The sequence below is a fragment of the Oncorhynchus clarkii genome, chromosome 4, assembly GCF_045791955.1.
Source record: "Oncorhynchus clarkii lewisi isolate Uvic-CL-2024 chromosome 4, UVic_Ocla_1.0, whole genome shotgun sequence".
Lineage (NCBI taxonomy): Eukaryota > Metazoa > Chordata > Actinopteri > Salmoniformes > Salmonidae > Oncorhynchus > Oncorhynchus clarkii.
The window spans coordinates 65992537-66015271 of record NC_092150.1 but is presented as its reverse complement, the minus strand read 5'-3'; the positions used below and the strand labels follow the sequence as shown (position 1 = coordinate 66015271).

At 42.3% G+C, this 22735-nt stretch overlaps 3 protein-coding genes across 7 annotated transcripts; 1 reads left to right on the top strand and 2 right to left on the bottom strand.

The window, feature by feature from the left end:
- Positions 1-3277: 3277 nt before the first annotated feature.
- Positions 3278-8473, bottom strand: LOC139407121 (coiled-coil domain containing 25). Of its 2 annotated transcripts, XM_071150523.1 has the most exons (8): positions 8245-8473; positions 7811-7858; positions 7660-7699; positions 5793-5920; positions 5571-5674; positions 4245-4447; positions 4092-4137; positions 3278-3941 (listed from the first exon to the last, which is right to left on the bottom strand). In XM_071150523.1, the coding sequence occupies exons 1-8, from the start codon at positions 8267-8269 to the stop codon at positions 3912-3914; spliced, it is 624 nt and encodes a 207-aa protein (XP_071006624.1). In that variant the 5' UTR covers positions 8270-8473; the 3' UTR covers positions 3278-3911. The 2 variants fall into 2 exon arrangements, with proteins under 2 accessions (XP_071006624.1, XP_071006625.1); XM_071150524.1 differs by lacking the exon at positions 7811-7858 and having other exon boundaries at positions 8245-8428.
- Positions 8474-8494: 21 nt separating this feature from the next.
- LOC139407118 (N-acetyltransferase ESCO2-like) lies at positions 8495-12944 on the top strand. The gene is made up of 11 exons (XM_071150517.1): positions 8495-8595; positions 9124-9186; positions 9291-10182; positions 10284-10371; positions 10466-10505; positions 10680-10830; positions 10951-11082; positions 11283-11372; positions 11534-11677; positions 12094-12278; positions 12453-12944. Exons 2-11 carry the CDS (start codon positions 9137-9139, stop codon positions 12583-12585), a joined length of 1905 nt encoding a protein of 634 aa, XP_071006618.1. The 5' UTR covers positions 8495-8595; positions 9124-9136; the 3' UTR covers positions 12586-12944.
- LOC139407120 (lymphokine-activated killer T-cell-originated protein kinase homolog) lies at positions 12945-22445 on the bottom strand. 4 transcript variants are annotated; one of them, XM_071150521.1, is made up of 6 exons: positions 22334-22445; positions 21944-22134; positions 21488-21797; positions 20757-20886; positions 13668-13838; positions 12945-13540 (listed from the first exon to the last, which is right to left on the bottom strand). In XM_071150521.1, exons 2-6 carry the CDS (start codon positions 22120-22122, stop codon positions 13308-13310), a joined length of 1023 nt encoding a protein of 340 aa, XP_071006622.1. In that variant the 5' UTR covers positions 22123-22134; positions 22334-22445; the 3' UTR covers positions 12945-13307. The 4 variants fall into 4 exon arrangements, with proteins under 4 accessions (XP_071006622.1, XP_071006620.1, XP_071006621.1 ...); XM_071150520.1 differs by having other exon boundaries at positions 13230-13555; XM_071150519.1 differs by lacking the exon at positions 22334-22445 and having other exon boundaries at positions 21944-22146.
- Between the last annotated feature and the right edge of the window lie 290 nt (positions 22446-22735).

Below are 22735 nucleotides of genomic sequence, written 5' to 3'. Positions count from 1 at the left end.
CACTCCAAGACTGCTTCCATCACGTGGACTGGGAGATGTTTCGTATTGCGTCAGATAACAACATTGACGAATACGCTGATTCGGTGTGCGAGTTCATTAGAACGTGCGTTGAAGATGTCGTTCCCATAGCAACGATTAAAACATTCCCTAACCAGAAACCGTGGATTGATGGCAGCATTCGTGTGAAACTGAAAGCGCGAACCACTGCTTTTAATCAGGGCAAGGTGTCTGGTAACATGACTGAATACAAACAGTGCAGCTATTCCCTCCGCAAGGCTATCAAACAAGCTAAGCGCCAGTACAGAGACAAAGTAGAATCTCAATTCAACGGCTCAGACACAAGAGGCATGTGGCAGGGTCTACAGTCAATCACGGACTACAGGAAGAAACCCAGCCCAGTCACGGACCAGGATGTCTTGCTCCCAGGCAGACTAAATAACTTTTTTGCCCGCTTTGAGGACAATACAGTGCCACTGACACGGCCTGCAACGAAAACATGCGGTCTCTCCTTCACTGCAGCCGAGGTGAGTAAGACATTTAAACGTGTTAACCCTCGCAAGGCTGCAGGCCCAGATGGCATCCCCAGCCGCGCCCTCAGAGCATGCGCAGACCAGCTGGCCGGTGTGTTTACGGACATATTCAATCAATCCCTATACCAGTCTGCTGTTCCCACATGCTTCAAGAGGGCCACCATTGTTCCTGTTCCCAAGAAAGCTAAGGTAACTGAGCTAAATGACTACCGCCCCGTAGCACTCACATCCGTCATCATGAAGTGCTTTGAGAGACTAGTCAAGGACCATATCACCTCCACCCTACCTGACACCCTAGACCCACTCCAATTTGCTTACCGCCCAAATAGGTCCACAGACGATGCAATCTCAACCACACTGCACACTGCCCTAACCCATCTGGACAAGAGGAATACCTATGTGAGAATGCTGTTCATCGACTACAGCTCGGCATTCAACACCATAGTACCCTCCAAGCTCGTCATCAAGCTCGAGACCCTGGGTCTCGACCCCGCCCTGTGCAACTGGGTACTGGACTTCCTGACGGGCCGCCCCCAGGTGGTGAGGGTAGGCAACAACATCTCCTCCCCGCTGATCCTCAACACTGGGGCCCCACAAGGTTGCGTTCTGAGCCCTCTCCTGTACTCCCTGTTCACCCATGACTGCGTGGCCACGCACGCCTCCAACTCAATCATCAAGTTTGCGGACGACACAACAGTGGTAGGCTTGATTACCAACAACGATGAGACGGCCTACAGGGAGGAGGTGAGGGCCCTCGGAGTGTGGTGTCAGGAAAACAACCTCACACTCAACGTCAACAAAACTAAGGAGATGATTGTGGACTTCAGGAAACAGCAGAGGGAACACCCCCCTATCCACATCGATGGAACAGTAGTGGAGAGGGTAGCAAGTTTTAAGTTCCTCGGCATACACATCACAGACAAACTGAATTGGTCCACTCACACAGACAGCATCGTGAAGAAGGCGCAGCAGCGCCTCTTCAACCTCAGGAGGCTGAAGAAATTCGGCTTGTCACCAAAAGCACTCACAAACTTCTACAGATGCACAATCGAGAGCATCCTGGCGGGCTGTATCACCGCCTGGTATGGCAACTGCACCGCCCTCAACCGTAAGGTTCTCCAGAGGGTAGTGAGGTCTGCACAACGCATCACCGGGGGCAAACTACCTGCCCTCCAGGACACCTACACCACCCGATGTCACAGGAAGGCCATAAAGATCATCAAGGACATCAACCACCCGAGCCACTGCCTGTTCACCCCGCTATCATCCAGAAGGCGAGGTCAGTACAGGTGCATCAAAGCTGGGACCGAGAGACTGAAAAACAGCTTCTATCTCAAGGCCATCAGACTGTTAAACAGCCACCACTAACACTGAGTGGCTGCTGCCAACACACTGACACTGACTCAACTCCAGCCACTTTAATAATGGGAATTGATGGGAAATGATGTAAATATATCACTAGCCACTTTAAACAATGCTACCTTATATAAATGTTACTTACCCTACATTATTCATCTCATACGCATACGTATATACTGTACTCTATATCATCGACGGTATCCTTATGTAATACATGTATCACTAGCCACTTTATACTATACTATGCCACTTTGTTTACATACTCATCTCATTTGTACATACTGTACCCGATACCATCTACTGTATCTTGCCTATGCTGCTCTGTACCATCACTCATTCATATATCCTTATGTACATATTCTTTATCCCCTTACACTGTGTACAAGACAGTAGTTTTGGAATTGTTAGTTAGATTACTTGTTATTACTGCATTGTCGGAACTAGAAGCACAAGCATTTCGCTACACTCGCATTAACATCTGCTAACCATGTGTATGTGACAAATAAAATTTGATTTGATTTGATTTGAAATGATGTCAATTAGCCTATCAGAAGCTTCTAAAGCCATTACATAATTTTCTGGAATATTCCAAGCTGTTAAAGGCAGTCAATTTATTGTATGTAAACTTCTGACCCACTGGAATTGTGATACAGTGAATTATAAGTGAAATAATCTGTCTGTAAACAATTGTTGGAAAAATTAATTGTGTCATGCACAAAGTAGATGTCCTAACCGACTTGCCAAAACCATAGTTTGTTAACAAGAAATTTGTAGAGTGGTTGAAAAACGAGTTTTAATGACTCCAGCCTAAGTGTATGTAAACTTCCGACTTCAACTGTATGCCATCCTGTCACTGAGAATAACCCACTTGTATTCATGTAGTGGGAAGCAAATCACATGCAGAGTGAAACAAAGGCCTTTTCTTCTGCTTTTCAGTTGTTTGGAGAGAAAATGTTTATGCAGATGTGAAATGAAATGTAAGTCTTCTTGGAGAATTCATTTGGACGCGCTCCTCATACCTTAACCTGCTCCACGCGTTTCAGTCTGTGTGATGTGGACCAGAGGTCAGCCACAGCTGCTTTCCATTCATACATACACAGCATTGAGAAATGAAGAGATGTCGTGCTTTATACTGAAAATCCAGCATGTTAAATCCTAGCTCTGATCATGACCCAGGAAAGAGAAACCTGATCCGTTACCCTGACAAAAAGCACTTGGAATAGGTAGGGGAGAGACTGGTACCCATATGACTAATAAAGGACCAAGTAGCTCAAACCATTCAAATGTCTCACTCTTCATTAGCAAAGCTACTTCAACATGTTTTCGAAATAATGACCTGAGCAATTACTCTACCTTCTGGGCAGTTCAATTTAAAACAAAAACGGAACTTTGCATGGATAAACAAGGGGAATTTTATTAATAACGTCAGCGCTCTTTCGGCTATTACAAAGAAACATTCAAGATAAAAACTTATTTTGCATGGCCTCATGGGGACACATTTACTAGACTCCAGTCTCTGGACAGGACAAAGTCTGCACCATCGGCCAGGTAAATTATAATAGATGTAAAGTACATATTCATTTCACCCATAGCTAGACATACTGGTCAGGAGATCATATATTCATTCATATCATTAGGTCAACATGCACCAATACTGAATTAGATCATAGAGCGTGTAAGGAATAGCAGTCCCAAGACTAAATCCTTGACAGCACTTGTCTGAGGAATCTGGAATTGCCGTTACCCTCGTCAGTCAAGCAGAGGATGTAAAAGTACAAGATACCAATGATGTTTGAATTTTTCCTTTGAAATTCAAGAAGCGTAGGGAAAACAAGCAGTTCACTATGGTCCTGAAATTGTGCATAATTGGCACGAGTACTGTTCCAAAAATACAGTAGCAAGTTTATCGATCTATACACACAATGTCAAAGCACTGTCCGGTATAACAGTGTGTATAACAGTGCAATCCAACAATGTTAAATTTCAGGGGATGGTGTCTCTCCGATGTCCCAGATTCTCTTTTTACATGAAGTCATCCGAATCATTTCCATCCTGAAAAAGACTCCATTATCCATTTCTGACATACTGAATGGTCGTATTGCAACAACAGTCATATAAACGATTAACAGGCCAGTCTATTTCTGAAAGAAACAGATAACTCAGATTATAACTCGGATGTTCGGATTTTGTTAATCAACTCACCTCATTTGTTGTCATATTGTCACTCGTCATCAGCGAAGAATAACTTCTGTTTAGGAACAATTACAGTGTAAGTTCATATCATTCACAGAAGTGACACGTGGTGTTTTGGGATGCCAGTCGAACATAGATGATGTAGCTAGGGAGATAACTTACTTGAGCTCCTCCAGCTCTCTTTTCTTTTTTATGTCATCTTTCTCTTTCTTTTTCAGATCTTGTATCTGGGCCTTCTTCTCGTTTCTCTCCTCCCTGTCTCGAGACTCTTTCTCTGCTGCTAAATCAGGGTATCGCTCGTCCTTTGTTTTCTCCACCCTGTTCACTATCTCATTGACCTTTTTCTCTACTGCCACGACCTTCACCTACAAAACAGTTGACAAAACAGGTCTAAATGATCGTTTTATAGAAATGACCAAAACCTCACAATACGGTGCAGTGTTGGATTTGGCTGCTCTGCTAAAACCATTGACAACTACATGCCGTTTTCAAAGGATTGTTAAATAAATGTTATAACCATTTGGTTTTAATGTCATCACCTCTTGAAGAGCATAGTCAGAACTACACATGTCCAATTATTCCACATTTAGCTTTATAATTAGACGTATAAAGCATGTAACTGCATCCCTTTCATGATCAGTAAACATAAATTGACAATATATTTTTTAGATATGCGAGGGTAGTCTATCCATTTGGCATGTAGCTAGCGACAGCATGTGTCATTTAGCTTGCTTCAGAGATTAGGATTTTGGAAAGAGCTTGACATCGGCAAATCCTCGTCCTGGTAAAGTTATGTCGGACTACTGTCATCACCACTGAAAGTTAGCTTGTTAACTAGCCATATTGACGTGATCTGTTATTAGCTAGCAAGCCAATTTGACATGGTCCATCAATCGATGTAGCCAATCATGTCTGTCAGCAGCAATTGTGATTTAACCCTCTTTAAAACAATGTTGAAGAGAATAATTTGTATGTGTCCTGCCGCTTGACAGGCAGAGCACACAAATTAACCTAAACCACACATACTTGTCAGGTATAGTTCACTTTAATCCAATTAATGGAGGACAACATTGAGAGATATCGTGAGTCTACCCTCAGGTATCTGAAATTACATGATCAATTGATGTTTACTGATCATGAAATCATGCAGTTACTTGCTGTATAACTCTGATGACAGAGCTAAATGTGGAATAATTGGACATTTGTAGGTCTGACAATGCTCTTCAAGAGGTGATGATATTAAAACCAAATAGTTCACATTTATTTAACAATCCCTTGAAAACGACACGCAGTTATCAATGGTGTTAGCAGAGCTGAGGGTCTCCTTGCAACCCAGCAGGCAAATCCAACGCTCTGCACCTTATTGTGACGTTTTATTGATAACAACCTATAGAAACAAAGAACATATGAACAATACAAGATGAGACACATATAAAAGTGACAGATCTGAAAGTAACACAGATTCATTTTGCCAGAAAGATCACTGACCTCCTTGTGTCGATGGAAACCTATTTGGCCTACATCCATGTCTCCTGTTTTCTTTAGGTTAGCCCATGGTGTGTAGACAACATTGATGTTGTTCATTTTACAACCTGTTAAAGAGTAATTAAGAGTTAAAAGGCTATCACCAAGTTTCCTGGAAATGCTTGTGATATTGTATTAACTACTCTGTTATTTGTATCAAACTCACCAGGAAACTCAATGTATTACCTTGGATGCTGTTGTTTTTCACAAGCTGTGCACAGTCAATCAAGACTTCCTTGGGAATATCCTCTATTGTCAGTCCCTTAGGCATTCGCAGGTACACATGGGCAGAGGAGAGTTTATCCACATGAAACCTGTGGACACAATTATGATAGAATTATTATAACAGCCTTAAGGCACACATACTAAAATAATCAATGCCATACAGTACCAGTCAAAAGTTTGGACACACCTACTCATTCAAGAGTTTCTTTATTTTTTAAACTTTTTTCTACATTGTAGAATAATAGTGAAGACATCAAAACTATGAAATAACACATATGGAATCATGTAGTAACCAAAAAAGTGTGAAACAAATCAAAAGAATTGTTCAATTTGAAATTCTTCAAAGTAGCCACCCTTTGCCTTGATGACAGCTTTGCACACTCTTGGCATTCTCTTAACCAGCTTCATGAGGTAGTCATCTGGAATGCATTTGACTTAACAAGTGTGCCTTGTTGAAAGTTAATATGTGGAATTTAATTCTTTCTTAATGCGTCTGAGCCAATCAGTTGTGTTGTGACAAGGTAGGGGAGGTATACAGAAGATAGCCCTATTTGGTAAAAGACCAAGTCCATATCATGGCAAGAACTGCTCAAATAAGCAAAGAGAAACGACGGTACATCATTACTTTAAGACATGAAGGTTAGTCAATACGGAACATTTCAAGAACTTTGAAAGTTTCTTCAAGTGTAGTTGCAAAAACCATCAAGTGCTATGATGAAACTGGCCCTCATGAGGACCGCCACAGGAAAGGCAGACCCAAAGTTACCTCTGCTGCAGAGGATACGTTCATTCGAGTTACCAGCCTCAGTCATTGCAGCCCAAATAAATGCTTCACAGAGTTCAAGTAACAGCACATCTCAACATCAACTGTTCAGAGGGGACTGTGTGAATCAGGCCTTCGTGGTCAAATTGCTGCCAAGAAACCACTACTAAAGGACACCAATAATAAGAAGAGACTTGCTTGAGCCAAGAAACGAGCAATGGACATTAGACCTGTGGAAACTTGTATTTTGGTCTGATGAGTCCAAATTTGAGATTTTTGGTTCCAACTGCCGTGTCTTTGTGAGAAGCAGACTAGATGAACGGAAGATCTCCACATGGAGCATGGAGGAGGAGGTGGTGCTTTGCTGGTGAAACTGTCAATGATTTATTTAGAATTCAAGGCACACTTAACCAGCATGGCTACCACAGCATTCTGGAGCAGAATGGAAAATGGCCCAACACACCTCCAGGCTGTGTAAGGGCTATTTGACCAAGTAGGAGAGTGTTGGAGTGCTGCATCAGATGACCTGGCCTCCACAATCACCCAACCTCAACCCAATTGAGATGGTTTGGGGTGAGTTGGACCACAGCGTGAAGGAAAGCAGCCAACAAGTGCTCAGCATGTGGGAACTCCTTCAAGACTTTTGGATGGAAAAGCATTCCAGGTGAAGCTGGTTGAGAGAATGCCAAGAGTGTCCAAAGTAGTCATCAAGGGAAAGGGTGGCTACTTTTTTGGTTACTACATGATTCCATGTGTGTTATTTCATAGTTTGTCTTCACTATTCTTCTACAATGTAGAAAATAGTTTAAAATATATATATATATATATATTTTAATAGAATGAGTAGATGGGTCCAAACGTTTCACTGGTACTGTACATACTACCACAGCCCTATTAGCTGATATAGGACTACTGTACCTTTGCTTAGCTCTAGGTGCCACCATGTGGATATTTTTCAACACTGCATAGAGTAATGTATCAGACAAATGTTCAGACTCAATGGTCAAATCCCAATAAGAGGCTCATGGTTTCAGTTATAAGCAGAGAGATATATGAGTTTCTCACCAAATGTCTTCAGGCCATCCATATTTGATGAGATCTTCATCTAATTGTGAGAAAGAAGCAGACAGTTAGCTGAGTAGGCATCTTTAATGCCGCTGACAACATGAATCATGGTTTGTTAGAAAACAACACTTTAAAATGACCAGCTACCTACTTTCATATTTGTCTTTCCCCATGTAGATAGTGTAGGGAGGTGTAACAACTGTACAATAAAAAATTTAAAAAAGCAAATGTTAGTTTTAGTTAGCTATATCAACAAGGCTTTGGGGCTAATAAAACACGAATAATATGACTATTTGCCTAGCTACACATTCCTGTCCATTCTCAGAACAGGACAATAACTCTGCCATCATCCACTCCACATGATTATTATTCCTAATTAAATGCCTAGCTTCATCTGCTGACCTGAATATGTCAACAAACATCCATGACGAATGACAACTCATGATTATATTTGTCAAGAAAGCTTTCTAGCTAGAAATCAAACGTAGCTATCTAACAAAATGATTCAAGAATATTCTCTAGGCTAGCTAGTTCAGTGCTAACTATGGGCGGGATAGCCAGCTAAAGAAAAGCTCACTTACTCACCGGCACTTGTGAAGTAAAACACCATCTTGCATAAATCGAAGAAACTGTTTTAAACTTTAGAAACAAAATAGGAATGGAGTACTTTACACACTTTCCAAATAACTAAATGTGCCTCATAACGAGATGATAACTGTGCTGACAGTCAATTTCGCATGGAAAGTTGACCCGGAAGTTGGCGGCGGTCACAAACCAACTATTTCCGCTTAGGTCATGCTGCTCCACTTTTTTTTCAAAGTGGGACGCGCTCATATGGTCATTGGGCGCGCTGTTCAAAAACAGTCTGCACGGGAACCGCGGGGAAAACAAGCCACACTCCAGAACTTTGCTACGTATTGGATCACTTTGGATTTGGTATGCATTTAAAAAAAAAACAATTTATTTGGTCAAAGTTAGCTAACTCTTTAGATGGCATTTTACATTTTGTCTTGCCTGTCAGCTGTTTGTTTGCACCAAAACGTTGCTAGCTAAAATAGTTAGCTCGCTAACAAGCCAATAATCATTTCAACCACAATAATAACAACTTAGCTAAAGTTAGTTTTTATATTAGTAACTTTTTAGTGAAAATTCGCCGTCAAGTTTTATCATACAAAGGACATTCCCACAAACATTTCGTTAACTTTGTAACTATATGCCACACAGTGTAATATTTGTGTCAGATCCATCCCGCCAATAATTATTCACTCAGACACTGAACTAACGTTAGCCAGCTGGCAACGGCTGCGCTGTCTATACATAATACACCATTACGTTTTGTATTGCAATTATCTATTATTATTGCTAGATATGCTAGCTGATTCTGCGTGGTTAATTTATCTATCTATTGATTATCCAATGCGGGACCTAGCTAGCTAACATTAATACTTTTACTTATTCTTCCAGTGAAGTTACAAACATGCCCAATACTACAAGGAAGAGGAAGCACTCTTCAGTTGATTCTGACAGGTGAGTGACATGATGTCTATTAGTAAGTCATGTGTTAAATCAATAATTCATGCATATAACATTGAGTAGGGCCTAACATCCTTGTAATTCTCCAACATTTTTAGTAACTCAGCCAAAAGGCCTGTTACAGATGGAGAATCTCCCCTAAAAAGGAAGTCATCTCGGTTGCCCCAGTCTCCACTAAAGATGTCCGTAAAACACCAGGAGAAAGAGAACTGCCCTTCTCCCCAGAGATCCCCAGCTCCATCTCCCCTAAAGATTGCTCTGAAGAGAGGCTCTCCGTTCAAGGCTGCTGTGGTAACAGGGTCCTTCTATGGTAAACGCAAACCTTTGTACCTGACACCCCTGGAGAGGAAGATGCTGAATGAGACCAAATCACCTCCAAGGCTGACCAGTGTGGATCCTTATGGAATGCCGACGGCTGCTGTAAAGAAAAGGATGAAGATTAAAAGTACCAAGGCCAAAAAGGTGGCCACTGTACACGGAATGAAGACTGGCGTAACGGGAAACTCCAAATCAAGCCTAATCAATTCCTCAAAGCCTAAAGCACCCGCCAGCACAGAGCAAGTGGAGCTGAAAAAAGGCATCACCTTGAACTTTGGCGGTTTAAAGCCTAAGCCTAAAATCTTCATTGGGGCTGCCTTTTTCAGCACAGGAAAAAAAACTTCCTCCATGTACAAAAAGTCTGCCTCGAAATCTACCAAGCCAGCTTTGAGATTTGAGAAAATGAAGGCCATGGCTCCTGCCTTAGAGGGAAAGCAAGAAAAAGTACAACAAGCCCCCTTTCCACAGCGACATGCTGTTGTAGTGAAGATACTGCAGGAAGAGCCAGAGTCTCTGCCCGGTGTGCAGGATGTACCAAAGAGTCCAGAGTCACTCAAGGCCCAGTCACCCAGAGCTATAGCAGAGAAATACGGCATGAACAAGGAAGTCAGGATTGTGTTAAGCCGATCTCCGTCTCCCACACGTCCAGCATCCCCAGAAATAAACACTCAGGTGAGCTGTATATCACTTGACTAGTGTTTAGCATAGGTCTCACTGTCTGTAAGCATATTGTATCTGTATTACATTTAGGATATTGTTCTTTCTGTTTGTAGGAGGAATTGATCACAAATACAGGTTCTGATGCCGTGTTTGATCTCAGTGACATTAGCCCATTAAACGGCATCATCAGTCCAGTCAAAGGTTGGTTGTTTATCGTTGGTCAATTAGCATTCATGTTTTTACTTAATGTCTTAATTTTAATTCATGGTTTCTCTCCCCTTTATGGAATCCTCAGCCGATGCTGTGTATCCAATCTTTGGATCTGCATCAACGAGGTAGGCAAAAACACTTCCGTTTAATCTTTTTTTTTATAGCTAGAATGGTTTACTGCCCTCCAGGGATGGTATTATTTTCGGTCTTGCACATGGACAAATAGTAGTAACTCCACACACTGTCAACATGTGTATCGATGTATATATGCATTATCACGTTCTATTTTCTGCCTTTAGGCCCCAGAGGAAGGCAGCTCTGGACTCTCCAGTGAACTGCAGCACCCCCTCGACCCTTAGTCACCCCCTTCCCTCTGCTGCCAAGGAGAGGAGTGCCAGGAAGAAGAGGGAGACTAACAAACAGGCTGAGGCTGATGATCAACTCATCATCGTAAGTAAATCCTCTGGAAAGATGATGGATGGAAACATTGATGATGACCGTTGACTGCCTCTCACACTGTCATCTGTGAGCTTTGCTAATGCTCTTTGTTCTGTTCTGTGTTTACCTCAGGATGCTGGCCAGAAGCAGTTTGGTGCCACTGTGTGTGGGTCCTGTGGCATGATCTACAGTGCAGACAGCCTGGAAGACAACTTCCAGCACACACAGTTCCACCAGAGTTTTCTGGACGGAATTAAGTTTGTGGTACGTATGACTATGCATTTCCTCCCTTTCATCGACGCGTACAAGTTGCCCTAAGCATGTTGCTTTTAGAGTGGCTCCTTAATTTTCCCCCCCACAAAAGCTTAGCCAAAACCGTTGACGTGGTTTAGCGAATAAAGTGAAACTGACCACTCTCTTGATTTCTGACGGTTGCTTAATCAGCGTTTCCTTCTCGTCCCCAGGGCTGGAAGAAAGAGCGGGTGGTAGCCGAGTTCTGGGATGGAAAAATCATTCTGGTTCTACCTGATGATCCAAAATACGCTGTCAAAAAGGTTTATCAATCATATCAGTGCCTGGGTCTGAAACAGCACCCTATTCCCTTCATAGTGCACTGCTTTAGGCCCATAGGGTGAGCTTATGCACTTGGTGTGAATGGTATCGTGAACGCACTTGCTCATGCTTAATGATTTCTTTATTTTTTATTTTTTATTAGGCAGAAGATGTGAGGCGACTTGCTGACAACGAGTTGGGCTTCCAGCAAGTGTCCCTCCGCTGCCCCAGCCAGGCTAAAACCTACCTGTATGTGAACAGTGACAGGATGGTGGTCGGATGCCTCATTGCCGAGCACATACGACAGGTAACTTCTCTCTCCTCCTGTGCTGCTAAACTTTTGCACTCTGCTCCGATGTGTAACGCGCCAAACAAATGGTGGGTTTTTCAGGAATGGATCAGGAGTCTTTTTACCACAATATGATGTAATGGCCTGTGATAATGTACTTTTTTTTGTGTGTGGTGTGCACGTGAAAGATTGTCTGCTTGATCAAGAAATTAACAAATATACGCTCAGTCAAATACGATTAATCGGACGTTAGCTTTTGCGGACAGTAAAGGGGTGGTCATTACCTGGCTCATTGCAGAGCTTGTAAGGGACCAAGGGTCTCCTTCAGAGATAGAAAGGTAGCACGCTGGAGGTGATAACAATTCACTCGCTATCTTACAGGGGTATTTAGCGGAGTGACTAAGTGATTAGTCTATCTTGCCCTTTGTTTCCAGGGCTTCAGAGTGCTGGAGCAGCCAGTGCAGACCAAGGACATGACCAGGGAGGACTTCATGGAGCACCACAGAGCCTGGTGCTGCTCTACCACGCCAGAAAAGGCCATCTGTGGGGTCAGCCGCATCTGGGTGTTCAGCCTGGCCCGGAGGAAAGGCATTGCCACACGCATGCTCGACACAGTCAGGTTAGGAAATTATTACAGGTTAGGTAGTGCAAACTTACTTTTGATTTGTTAAACCGAGAAGTACAACAATTAAAATCGGCCAATACTGGTTTGAGGGCCAATTTCAGGGACGTATAGCTAAATGGAAGATGTATGAATGGCTTTTTTTTTAATCTGAATGTATGTCATTTTCAGAAACTCCTTCGTGTATGGGGGCCACCTGACCAAGGAGGAAATAGCCTTCTCTGACCCCACCCCAGATGGCAAACTGTTCGCCACAAAGTACTGCGAGAAGCCTGCATTTATGGTCTACAATTTCATTGGTTAACTTAAAGCACAAGTTCAGACTTTTTTTTTTTAATGCTTTGAGTTTGATCAATGTTTGCCCCTTTTTGAGGAGTTTAATTTAAATCAGAGTTGGTTTGTTGAACATGCAAGTTATGGCTGTTGCAGTCAAATTCCATTAGTGTTGAACTCAAGTATATTCTCTTCTAAAGCTTATATAGTTTTAATAAAATTTCACACTTCAAAGCCCAACTTCTTGACAAAATACATCATGCTCCATCAACACTAAATGGGTTTTTTTTCTCCCCAAAATACACCCATTTCACTAGTTTGTCTGTAATATGACAGTTGTGCCACTGCTATTCACAGAAATGCTGTGGGAGCTAAATAAAGAGTATGGCAGAGCATCTGAGCAATTTATTTAATCACATGATTGACATTCATGACACTTTACAGCATATAATGAATCTACACTACACATTCCATTTTAGATTATGCAGCACAAACCATGTATGCCCACAGGACACTACTAAAATGCTCAAGTATTAGTCAACTCTAGTTTAAACAACTGGAGGAAAAACCTACTTCTTTGAATTCCTTCTCATAGCAGTATACTGAAATGTAAATCATTTTATTTACAAGTTTCACCTGAAAAAGGAGTACAGGCATAGAGAAGAGTACAGGACAGAATAATACAATGATATTACAAAAGTCAAGGTTTCTGGACACCGGTCTAGTCATGACAGTATGGCTTGATGGGACTGGTCAGTCTATGACAATGACCTCACTATTTTTGCTGTCCACCTGCATGTTGGACTCCAGAACCTGAACTATTTGGGTAGCTGAGGGGCGTTTCTGTGGATTCTCCTCCGTGCAGAGCCAGAACAGCTCCACCATTCTCTGGTAGGCTCCCCCGAGACTGTCAGAGTCCAGCACTGGCCTGGTGCCCAACTTCTCATAGTAGGCATCCTCATCAAAGCCGTCCTCCAATGAATCATCTGAGAATATAACGTCTATAGAATTATTTTAAACCATTCTTGTTTGGAACAGAAGTCTTACATAAATCCAAAACAAGTGAAATTGCCTTTTTAAATATGAGCTCTAGACATATAGAACTCTCCTTACCCCCCTCCTCACTGTCCAAAATCTCCATGTGAGGCATGGCCAGAGTCATCATCTCCCAAAGGGTCAGTCCGTAGGCAAAGATGTCTGCCTTGTCAGTGATCACTCCTCCCTCCAGAGCTTCCTTGGGCGTCCACGGCTCAGTGCCAACATACTCTGCTTTGGGGTTACTCACTGAGAGAGGAGCAGAAACAGGAAGAGGTTTAAACATGTCATACAGTGATTAAAGCATTGGTTTTTAGGCTTACTGGGCATTGGTATATTTGACCAACAGTTTATTTGTGAGTATTGGTGGTTCTCAGAAAATCCAAAAGTAGAATTTAAAGATCAAAGTTGGGAACATATCTGAGAAACGCTAAGAATAAAGATTATTTTTTATGTATTATTTATTTAACCAGGTAGGCTAGTTGAGAACAAGTTCTCATTTACAACTGCAACCTGGCCATGATCAAGCAAAGCAGTTTGACACACAGAGTTACACATGGAATAGACAAACATACAGTCAATAATACAGTAGAAAAAGTATATACAGTGTGTGCGAGGGAGGTAAGGCAATAAATAGGCCATGGTGGCGAAGCAATTACAATATAGCAATTAAAACACTGGAATGGTAGATGTGCAGAAGATGAATGTGCAAGTAGAGATACTGGGGTGCAAAGGAGCAAGATAAATAAATGCAGTATGGGGATGAGGTAGTTGAATGGGCTATGTACAGGTGCAGTGATCTGACAGCTGGTGCTTAAAGCTAGTGAGGGAGATATGAGTCTCCAGCTTCAGTGATTTTTGCAGTTCGTTCCAGTCATTGGCAGCAGAGAACTGTAAGGAAAGGCGGCCAAAGGAGGAATTGGCTTGGGGGTGACCAGTGAGATATACCTGCTGGAGCGCGTGCTACGGGTGGGTGCTGCTATGGTGACCAGTGAGCTGAGATAAGGCTGGGCTTTACCTAGCAAAGACTTGTAGATGACCTGAAGCCAGTGGGTTTGGCGACGAGTATGAAGCAAGGGCCAGCCAACGAGAGCGTACAGGTCGCAGTGGTGGGTAGTATATGGGGCTTTGGTGACAAAACAGATGGCACTGTGATAGATTGCATCCAATTTGTTGAGTAAAGTGTTGGAGGCTATTTTGTAAATGACATTGCCGAAGTCGAGGATTGGTAGGATGGTCAGTTTTATGAGGGTATGTTTGGCAGCATGAGTGAAGGATGCTTTGTTGCGAAATAGGAAGCCAATTCTAGATTTAACTTTGGATTGGAGATGTTTGATGTGAGTCTGGAAGGAGAGTTTACAGTCTAACCAGACACCTAGGTATTTGTAGTTGTTCACATATTCTAAGTCAGAACCGTCCAGAGTAGTGATGCTGGACGTGCTGGCAGGGATCGGTTGAAGAGCATGCATTTAGTTTTACTTGCATTTAATTTAAAAGCAGTTGGAGGCCACAGAAGGAGAGTTGTATGGCATTGAAGCTCGTCTGGAGGTTAGTTAACAGTGTCCAAAGAAGGGCCAGAGGTATACAGAATGGTGTCGTCTGCGTAGAGGTAGATCAGAGAATCACCAGCAGCAAGCGCGACATTGATGTATACAGAGAAGAGAGTCGGCCCGAGAATTGAACCCTGTGGCACCCCCATAGACTGCCAGAGGTCCGGACAACAGGCCCTCCGATTTGACATACTGAACTATATCAGAGAAGTAGTTGGTGAACCAGGCGAGGTAATCATTTGAGAAACCAAGGCTGATAAGAATGTAGTGATCAACAGAGTCGAAAGCCTTGGCCAGGTCGATGAATACAGCTGCACAGTAATGTCTCTTATCGATGGCGGTTATGATATAGTTTAGGACCTTGAGCGTGGCTGAGGTGCACCCATGACCAGCTCAAACCAGATTGCATAGCGGAGAAGGTACGGTGGGATTCGAAATGGTCGGTAATCTGTTTGTTGACTTGGCTTTCGAAGACCTTAGAAAGGCAGGGTAGGATAGATATAGGTCTGTAGCAGTTTGGGTCTAGAGTGTCTCCCCTTTGAAGAGGGGGATGACTGTGGCAGCATTCCAATCTTTGAGAATATCCGGAGATACAAAAGAGAGGTTGAACAGGCTAGTAATAGGGGTTGCAACTATTTCGGCAGATCATTTTAGAAAGAGAGTAGAGGTCGACCGATTAATTAGGGCCGATTTCAAGTTTTCATAACAAAGTCGGTATTTTTGGACACCGATTTGGCCGTTTTTTTTTACACCTTTATTTAATCATTATTTAACTAGGCAAGTCAGTTAAGAACACATTCTTATTTTCAATTACGGCCTAGGAACCGTGGGTTAACTGCCTCGTTCAGGGGCAGAACGACATATTTTCACCTTGTCAGCTCGGGGATACAATCTTGCAAACTTACAGTTAACTAGTCCAACGCTATAACCACCTGCCTCTAGCTGCACTCCACAAGGAGACTGCCTGTTACGTGAATGCAGTAAGCCAAGTTAAGTTGCTAGCTAGCATTAAACTTAACTTATAAAAAACTCAATCAATCATAATCACTAGTTAACTACACATGGTTAATGATATTACTAGTTTATCTAGCGTGTCCTGCGTTGCATATAATCTGACTGAGCATTCAAGTATCTGACTGAGCGGTGGTAGGCAGCAGCAGGCTCGTAAGCATTCATTCAAACAGCACTTTTGTGCGTTTTGCTAGCAGCTCTTCGTTGTGCGTCAAGCATTGCGCAGTTTATGACTTCAAGCCTATCAACTCCCGAGATGAGGCTGGTGTAACCGATGTTAAATGGCTAGTTAGTTAGCGGGGTGCGCGCTAATAGCGTTTCAAACGTCACTCGCTCTGAGACTTGGAGTGGTTGTTCCCCTTGCTCTGCATGGGTAACGCTGCTACGAGGTTGGCTGTTGTCGTTGTGTTCCTGGTTCGAGCCCAGGGAGGAGCGAGCAGAGGGACGGAAGCTATACTGTTACACTGGCAATACTAAAGTGCCTATAAAAACATCCAATAGTCAAAGGTTAATGAAATACAAATGGTATAGAGGGAAATAGTCCTATAATACCTATAATAACTACAACCTAAAACTTCTTACCTGGGAATATTGAAGACTCATGTTAAAAGGAACCACCAGCTTTCATATGTTCTCATGTTCTGAGCAAGGAACTTAAACGTTAACTTTTTTACATGGCACATAATGCACTTTTACTTTCTTCTCCAACACTTTGTTTTTGCATTATTTAAACCAAATTGAACGTTTCATTATTTATTTGAGGCTAAATTGATTTTATTGAGGTATTATATTAAGTTAAAATAAGTGTTCATTCAGTATTGTTGTAATTGTCATTATTACAACAACAACAAAAAAAATTGGCAGATTAATCGGTATCGGCTTTTTTGGTCCTCCAATAATCGGTATCGGTGTTAAAAAAAATCATAATCGGTCAACCTCTAAAAGAGAGGGTCCAGATTGTCTAGCCCAGCTGATTTGTAGGGGTCCAGATTTTGCAGCTCTTTCTGAACATCACCTATCTGGATTTGGGTGAAGGAGAAATGAGATGAGGATGAGGAATTGATGTGCCTAAAAGCCCAATTATATAATACATTGAGGTATTGTAAACTTTTTTAGACCCTTTTTGTTCATACCCATGTTAATGTCTATAACTATAATTAATTACACACACACATTGCTCAAAATATTTACCAAAAGAAGCATTCAAGTTACCATGATAGGCTCTTAGGATAGGATTTTACTCTAAATACAAATATCGATATGCAAACAAAGCTTTTCTGCAGTTGGTTTGAGGTTAACAAAACTCTTATTGCATTTCACTTGACAGTTCAAATGATTCACTATTGTGTCTTGACATATGTATAGGCCTACAGCCTATTTCTGAAATACAATAATATATAGACTTGTATTGTCCTGCCTTTTTCTTTGAGAGGTTCGACAACCTCATGGACAAGAGGAACACCGAGAATGCTGTTCATGGACTACAGCTCAGTGTTCAACACGATGGTGCCCACAAAGCTTATCACTAAGCTAAGGACCCTGGGACTAAACACCTCCCTCTGCAACTGGATCTTGGACTTCCTGACAGGCCGCCCCCAGATGGTAAGGGTAGGCAACAACACATCTGCTACGCTGATCCTCAACACTGGGGCCCCTCAGGGGTGCGCGCTTAGTCCTCTCCAGTATTCCCTGTTCACCCACGACTGTGTGGCCAAGCATGACTACAACACCATTATTAATTTTGCTGAAGACAACGGTAGTAGGCCTGATCAAAGACAAATATGAGACTGCCTATAGGGAGGAGGTCAGAGACCTGGCATTGTGGTGCCAGGACAACAACCTCTCCCTCAACGTGAGCAAGACAAAGGAGCTGATTGTGGATTACAGGAAAATGAGGGCCGAACACGCCCCCGTTCCTTGGTGTCCACATCACCAACAAACGAACACACCAAGACAGTCAAGAAGAGAGCATGACAACACCTTTTCTCCCACAGGAGACTGAAAAGATTTGGCATGGGTCCCCGGATTCTCAAAAAGTTCTACATCTGCATCATCGAGAGCATCCTGACCTGTTCCATCACCGCCTGTTACAGCAACTGCTCGGCATCTGACTAAGGCACTACAGAGGGTAGTGCGTACGGCCCAGTACATCACTGGGGCCAAGCTTCCTGCCATCCAGGACCTACAGCGGATTCAGAAAGTATTCCGAACCCTTTACTTTTTCTACATTTTGTTACATTATAGCCTCTGATTCAGCGCGGTTTGGTTAAATGCAGGAGACATTTCAGTTGAAGGCATTCAGTTGTACAACTGACTAGGTATCCCCCTTTCCTTATTCTAAAATAGATTACATTGTTTTTTTCCCCTCATCAATCTACACAAAATACCCCATAATGACAAAGCAAAAACAGGATTTTAGAAATATTTTCATATATATATATATTTTTTTTTAAACTATCACATTTACATATGTATTCAGACCCTTTACTCAGTACTTTGTTGAAGCACCTTTGGCAGCAATTATAACCTTGAGTCTTCTTGGGTATGATGCTACAAGCTTGGCACACCAGTATTTGAAGAGTTTCTCCCATTCTTCTCTGCAGATCCTCTCAAACTCTGCCAGGTTGGATGGGGAGCATTGCTGCACAGCTATTTTCTGGTCTGTCCAGAGATGTTCGATCAGGTTCAAGTCCGGGCCCTGGCTGGGCCACTCAAGGACATTCAAAGACTTGTCCCGAAGCCACTCCGGCGTTGTCTTTGCTGTGTGCTTAGGATCGTTGTCCTGTTGGAAGGTGAACCTCGCCCCATTCGGTCCTGAGCGCTCTGGAGCAGGTTTCATCAAGGATCTCTCTGTACTTTGCTCCGTTCATCTTTCCCTTGATCCTGCAGCTGAAAAACATCACCACAGCATGCTGCCACCACCACGCTTCACCGTAGGGATGGTGCCAGGTTTCCTCCAGATGTGAGACTTGGCATTCAGGCCAAAGAGTTCAATTGTGGTTTCATCAGACCAGATAATTTTGTTTCTCATGGTCAGAGTCTTTAGGTGCCTTTTGGCAAACTCTAAGTGGGCTGTCATGTGCCTTTTACTGAGGAGTAGTTTCCGTCTGGCCACTCTACCATAAAGGCTTGATTGGTGGAGTGCTGCAGAGCTGGTTGTCCTTCTGGGAGGTTCTTCCGTCTCCACCGAGGAACTCTGGAGCTCTTTCAGAGTGACCATCGGGTTCTCTGTCACCTCCCTGACCAAGGCCCCCTCCTGATTGCTCAGTCTAAGGACAATTCCTTCGACCTCATGGCTTGGTTTTTGCTCTGACATGCACTGTCAACTGTGGGACCTTGTATAGACAGTTGTGTGCCTTTCCAAATTATGTCCAATCATTTGAATTTACCACAGGTGGACTCCAATCAAGTTGTAGAAAGATCTCAAGGACGATCAATGGAAACAGGATGCACCTGAGCTCAATTTCGAGACTCATAGCAAAGGGTCTGAATACTTATGTAAGTAAGGCATTTCAGTTTATGTTTAATACATTTGCAAACATTTCTAAAAACCTGTTTTCTGGTTGTCATTATGGGGTATTGTATGTCGATTGATGAGGAAGAAAAGTAATTAATTTTAGAATAAGGCTGTAACGTAACAAAATGTGGAAAAAGTCAAGGAGTCTGAATACTCTCCGAATGCACTGTATATACCAGGTGGTGTCAGAGGAAGGCCCCCCAAAAAATCAGACTCCAGTCACCCAAGTCAGACTGTTCTCTCTGCTACCGCATGGCAAGCCTAGGTCCAAAAGGCTTGCTACCCCAAAGTCCTAAGACTGCTGAACAATTAATAAAATGGCCACCCGGACTATTTACATTGACACCCCCTCTCCTTTCTTTTAACACGGCTGCTACTCGTAGTTTATTATCTATGCATAGTCACTTTACCCCTACCTACTGCACATGTACTAATGACCTCGACTAACCGGTACCCCTGCACATTGACTCTGTACAGGTACCCCCGGTATATAGTCTCGTTATTTTATTGTTTTACTTTTGATTGATTTTTTTTAACTTTAGATTATTTTGTAAATATTTCCTTAACTATATTTCTTGAACTGCATTGTTGGTTAAGGGCTTGTAAGTAAACATTTCACGGTAAGGTCTGCAGCTGTTGTATTCGGTGCATGTGACAAATACAATTTGATGAATAAAATATTGTTTACATAGCAAACCACCTGCATATTGTTTGTTACTCTATACCCTTCCCTACAGCATCCCTACTATGAATAGAAACGCTGTGTTTCCCAGAAAGCATGAGCATGATGTAACCACTGGGCATGTGTCCCATTAGGCCCAGGACATGAGTGCGCGCAACACTGTGAAAATCATCAACAGCTATGTTGCAAGAACAACAGATGTTTGGCATTACACCCCAAGACCTAAACTAAAGAGGGTTAGGAATGCCTTTTGTTCAGGTCCTACATCCGGCTAATTTCTCAGGTTCACACTTTCTAAACAGAGACAAAGACAGGTTGTCTAACAACAGCAACAGACCAAAATACCAAGTCCTGCCTATTTTACCAGTGTTTGAGTGTATGTATTGAGCTCAGATGGTGATATCTACCTTTCATATTCTCATCCAACTGCAAGGAGACTCCCACATCACAGATTTTGACAGTCTCAAAGTTTCCCTTGATGACAACATTGCAAGACTTCATGTCGCCATGTAGTAGCTTCTTCGCGTTGTGAAGGTACTGAAGGTGAAACAAATATACATTTCAAGCATTTCCTTAATATATTTTCTATACCAATTGTACACAGCCATATGCGTTTGATTCCCATTAAAATATGGAATAACATGAAGCATCTGGTAACTGACAGTGAATGAGAAAACAGGAAAATCATTTCCATTTAAGAGGGGTGTTTCATGGTGGTTTTTCAGTTAATTTGGTCATAGCTAGGCCATGAATCAAAGATTCCTATACTCAGTAATGGTGCTGTTTAAGAACTGCTGCATAAAGCAACACCCCTTCAGGGGATTACAGAACATTTGAAATCCTAAACCTGAAATTGTTGACGTAATGACACTAATGGAGGAGAAACTCAAATACCCTTCATCACCACGTATTATTCACGTTGATTGAGGGGAAATGTATAACAGTAATCTTGAATTACATTTGCTTACATGACCTCTCTGCCCCAAAGCATGAGAATAGAGCCAATCCATATCGACCCTTACAGTACTCCTGGTATTACTGCTTTATGTTACAAGCAATATCTCCATTCCTCCCCCTGTAACCCATTCCAGATCAATACCAGGTGAAAACTAGATTCAAAAGATGAGCAGGATGTTACCTGTAGGCCACGTGCCACATGTAAGGCCACTTTGTCAATGGTGGCAGCTGGAAAAGCCTTCAGGCCCTCCTCTCTCCTCCTCTCTATCAGGTCGTTCAGGGACTGCTCCCCACCATACTCCATGGCCAGGCACTTGGAGCCATCCTTGGCAGTGGTGAAGGCACGGAATCCAACAATGTTTGGGTGGTGCAGGCCTTTCAGGATCTTTGCCTCGTCACTGAGTCTTCTCTGGAATACACCCACCTGTTTTGAGGCACATTTGCTGTTGATCTTTTTGACAGCCCATGGAGACTGGTTAAATGTACCAAGTCTGCAAAAGAGCACATAGGAACATGACATACCAACTCCATAGGTAATATTGAGAAGCTAAATGACAGCATATACTGTAAAGAGATGTATAGGAAAGATATACCAATGATGTGTATTTAACATATGGAGTTATCCCACAAAACAAACCTGTTCATGAGATAAACATTCACCCCAGTTCCACATCCCAGTTTCTTCATGAAAGGGGAGGCAGGGATGATTATAGGGGTTCTAGGACTGGGTGCGCCATCAGATAGAGGGCTTTTAATCTTGTCTGGTTTGCAGGGCGTCTTAAATGCATTCACATCACTGGCAATAGAAGAGTCCATTCTTTCACCGATCTGTGAACACATAAGACAGAGTCAAAGTACCTCAATGCTAGCAAAGCTGGCTAGCTAACTTCAATAACAATCATAATCTATCGCAAGGACCCAAAATTAGCGATCAATTTACTCAAGTGCGAATATTATATTTTTACGTAACTAACGTTACAGCATAATGTGATAAAGGTTTATGAACAAATTCAGTGATTATTCTTACCAATGTTTCTGTCCTGTATTGTCTTGATCACAAAAGATGCAGTAGAATAGGCGCCCAACGTTTAAAAATCCAAAATGTTTTCGTAGGTCAAATACAGGCACCCTAGAAGGACAAACTGCAATCTGTCAAAATTATTGAAAAAAGCGTTTCTAAAATATGTAGCCTCCCAACTATCTGAAATACAGGTCAGGGGCATTAACACATTGTTTTGTGTATAATATAAAGTACTGATGTAGCTAATGGTGTTTCTGGTTTGATTAAAACTCTGTTTATGCTTGTAGAAAATATTTGTAATGTAAAATACATTGATTACACCACCAGAGAGCAGACTTAGGCGCTAAATAGAGAGGAAAGTTGTGTGTGGACTGTGGGCACATCTATACTGAGTGTACAAAACATTAA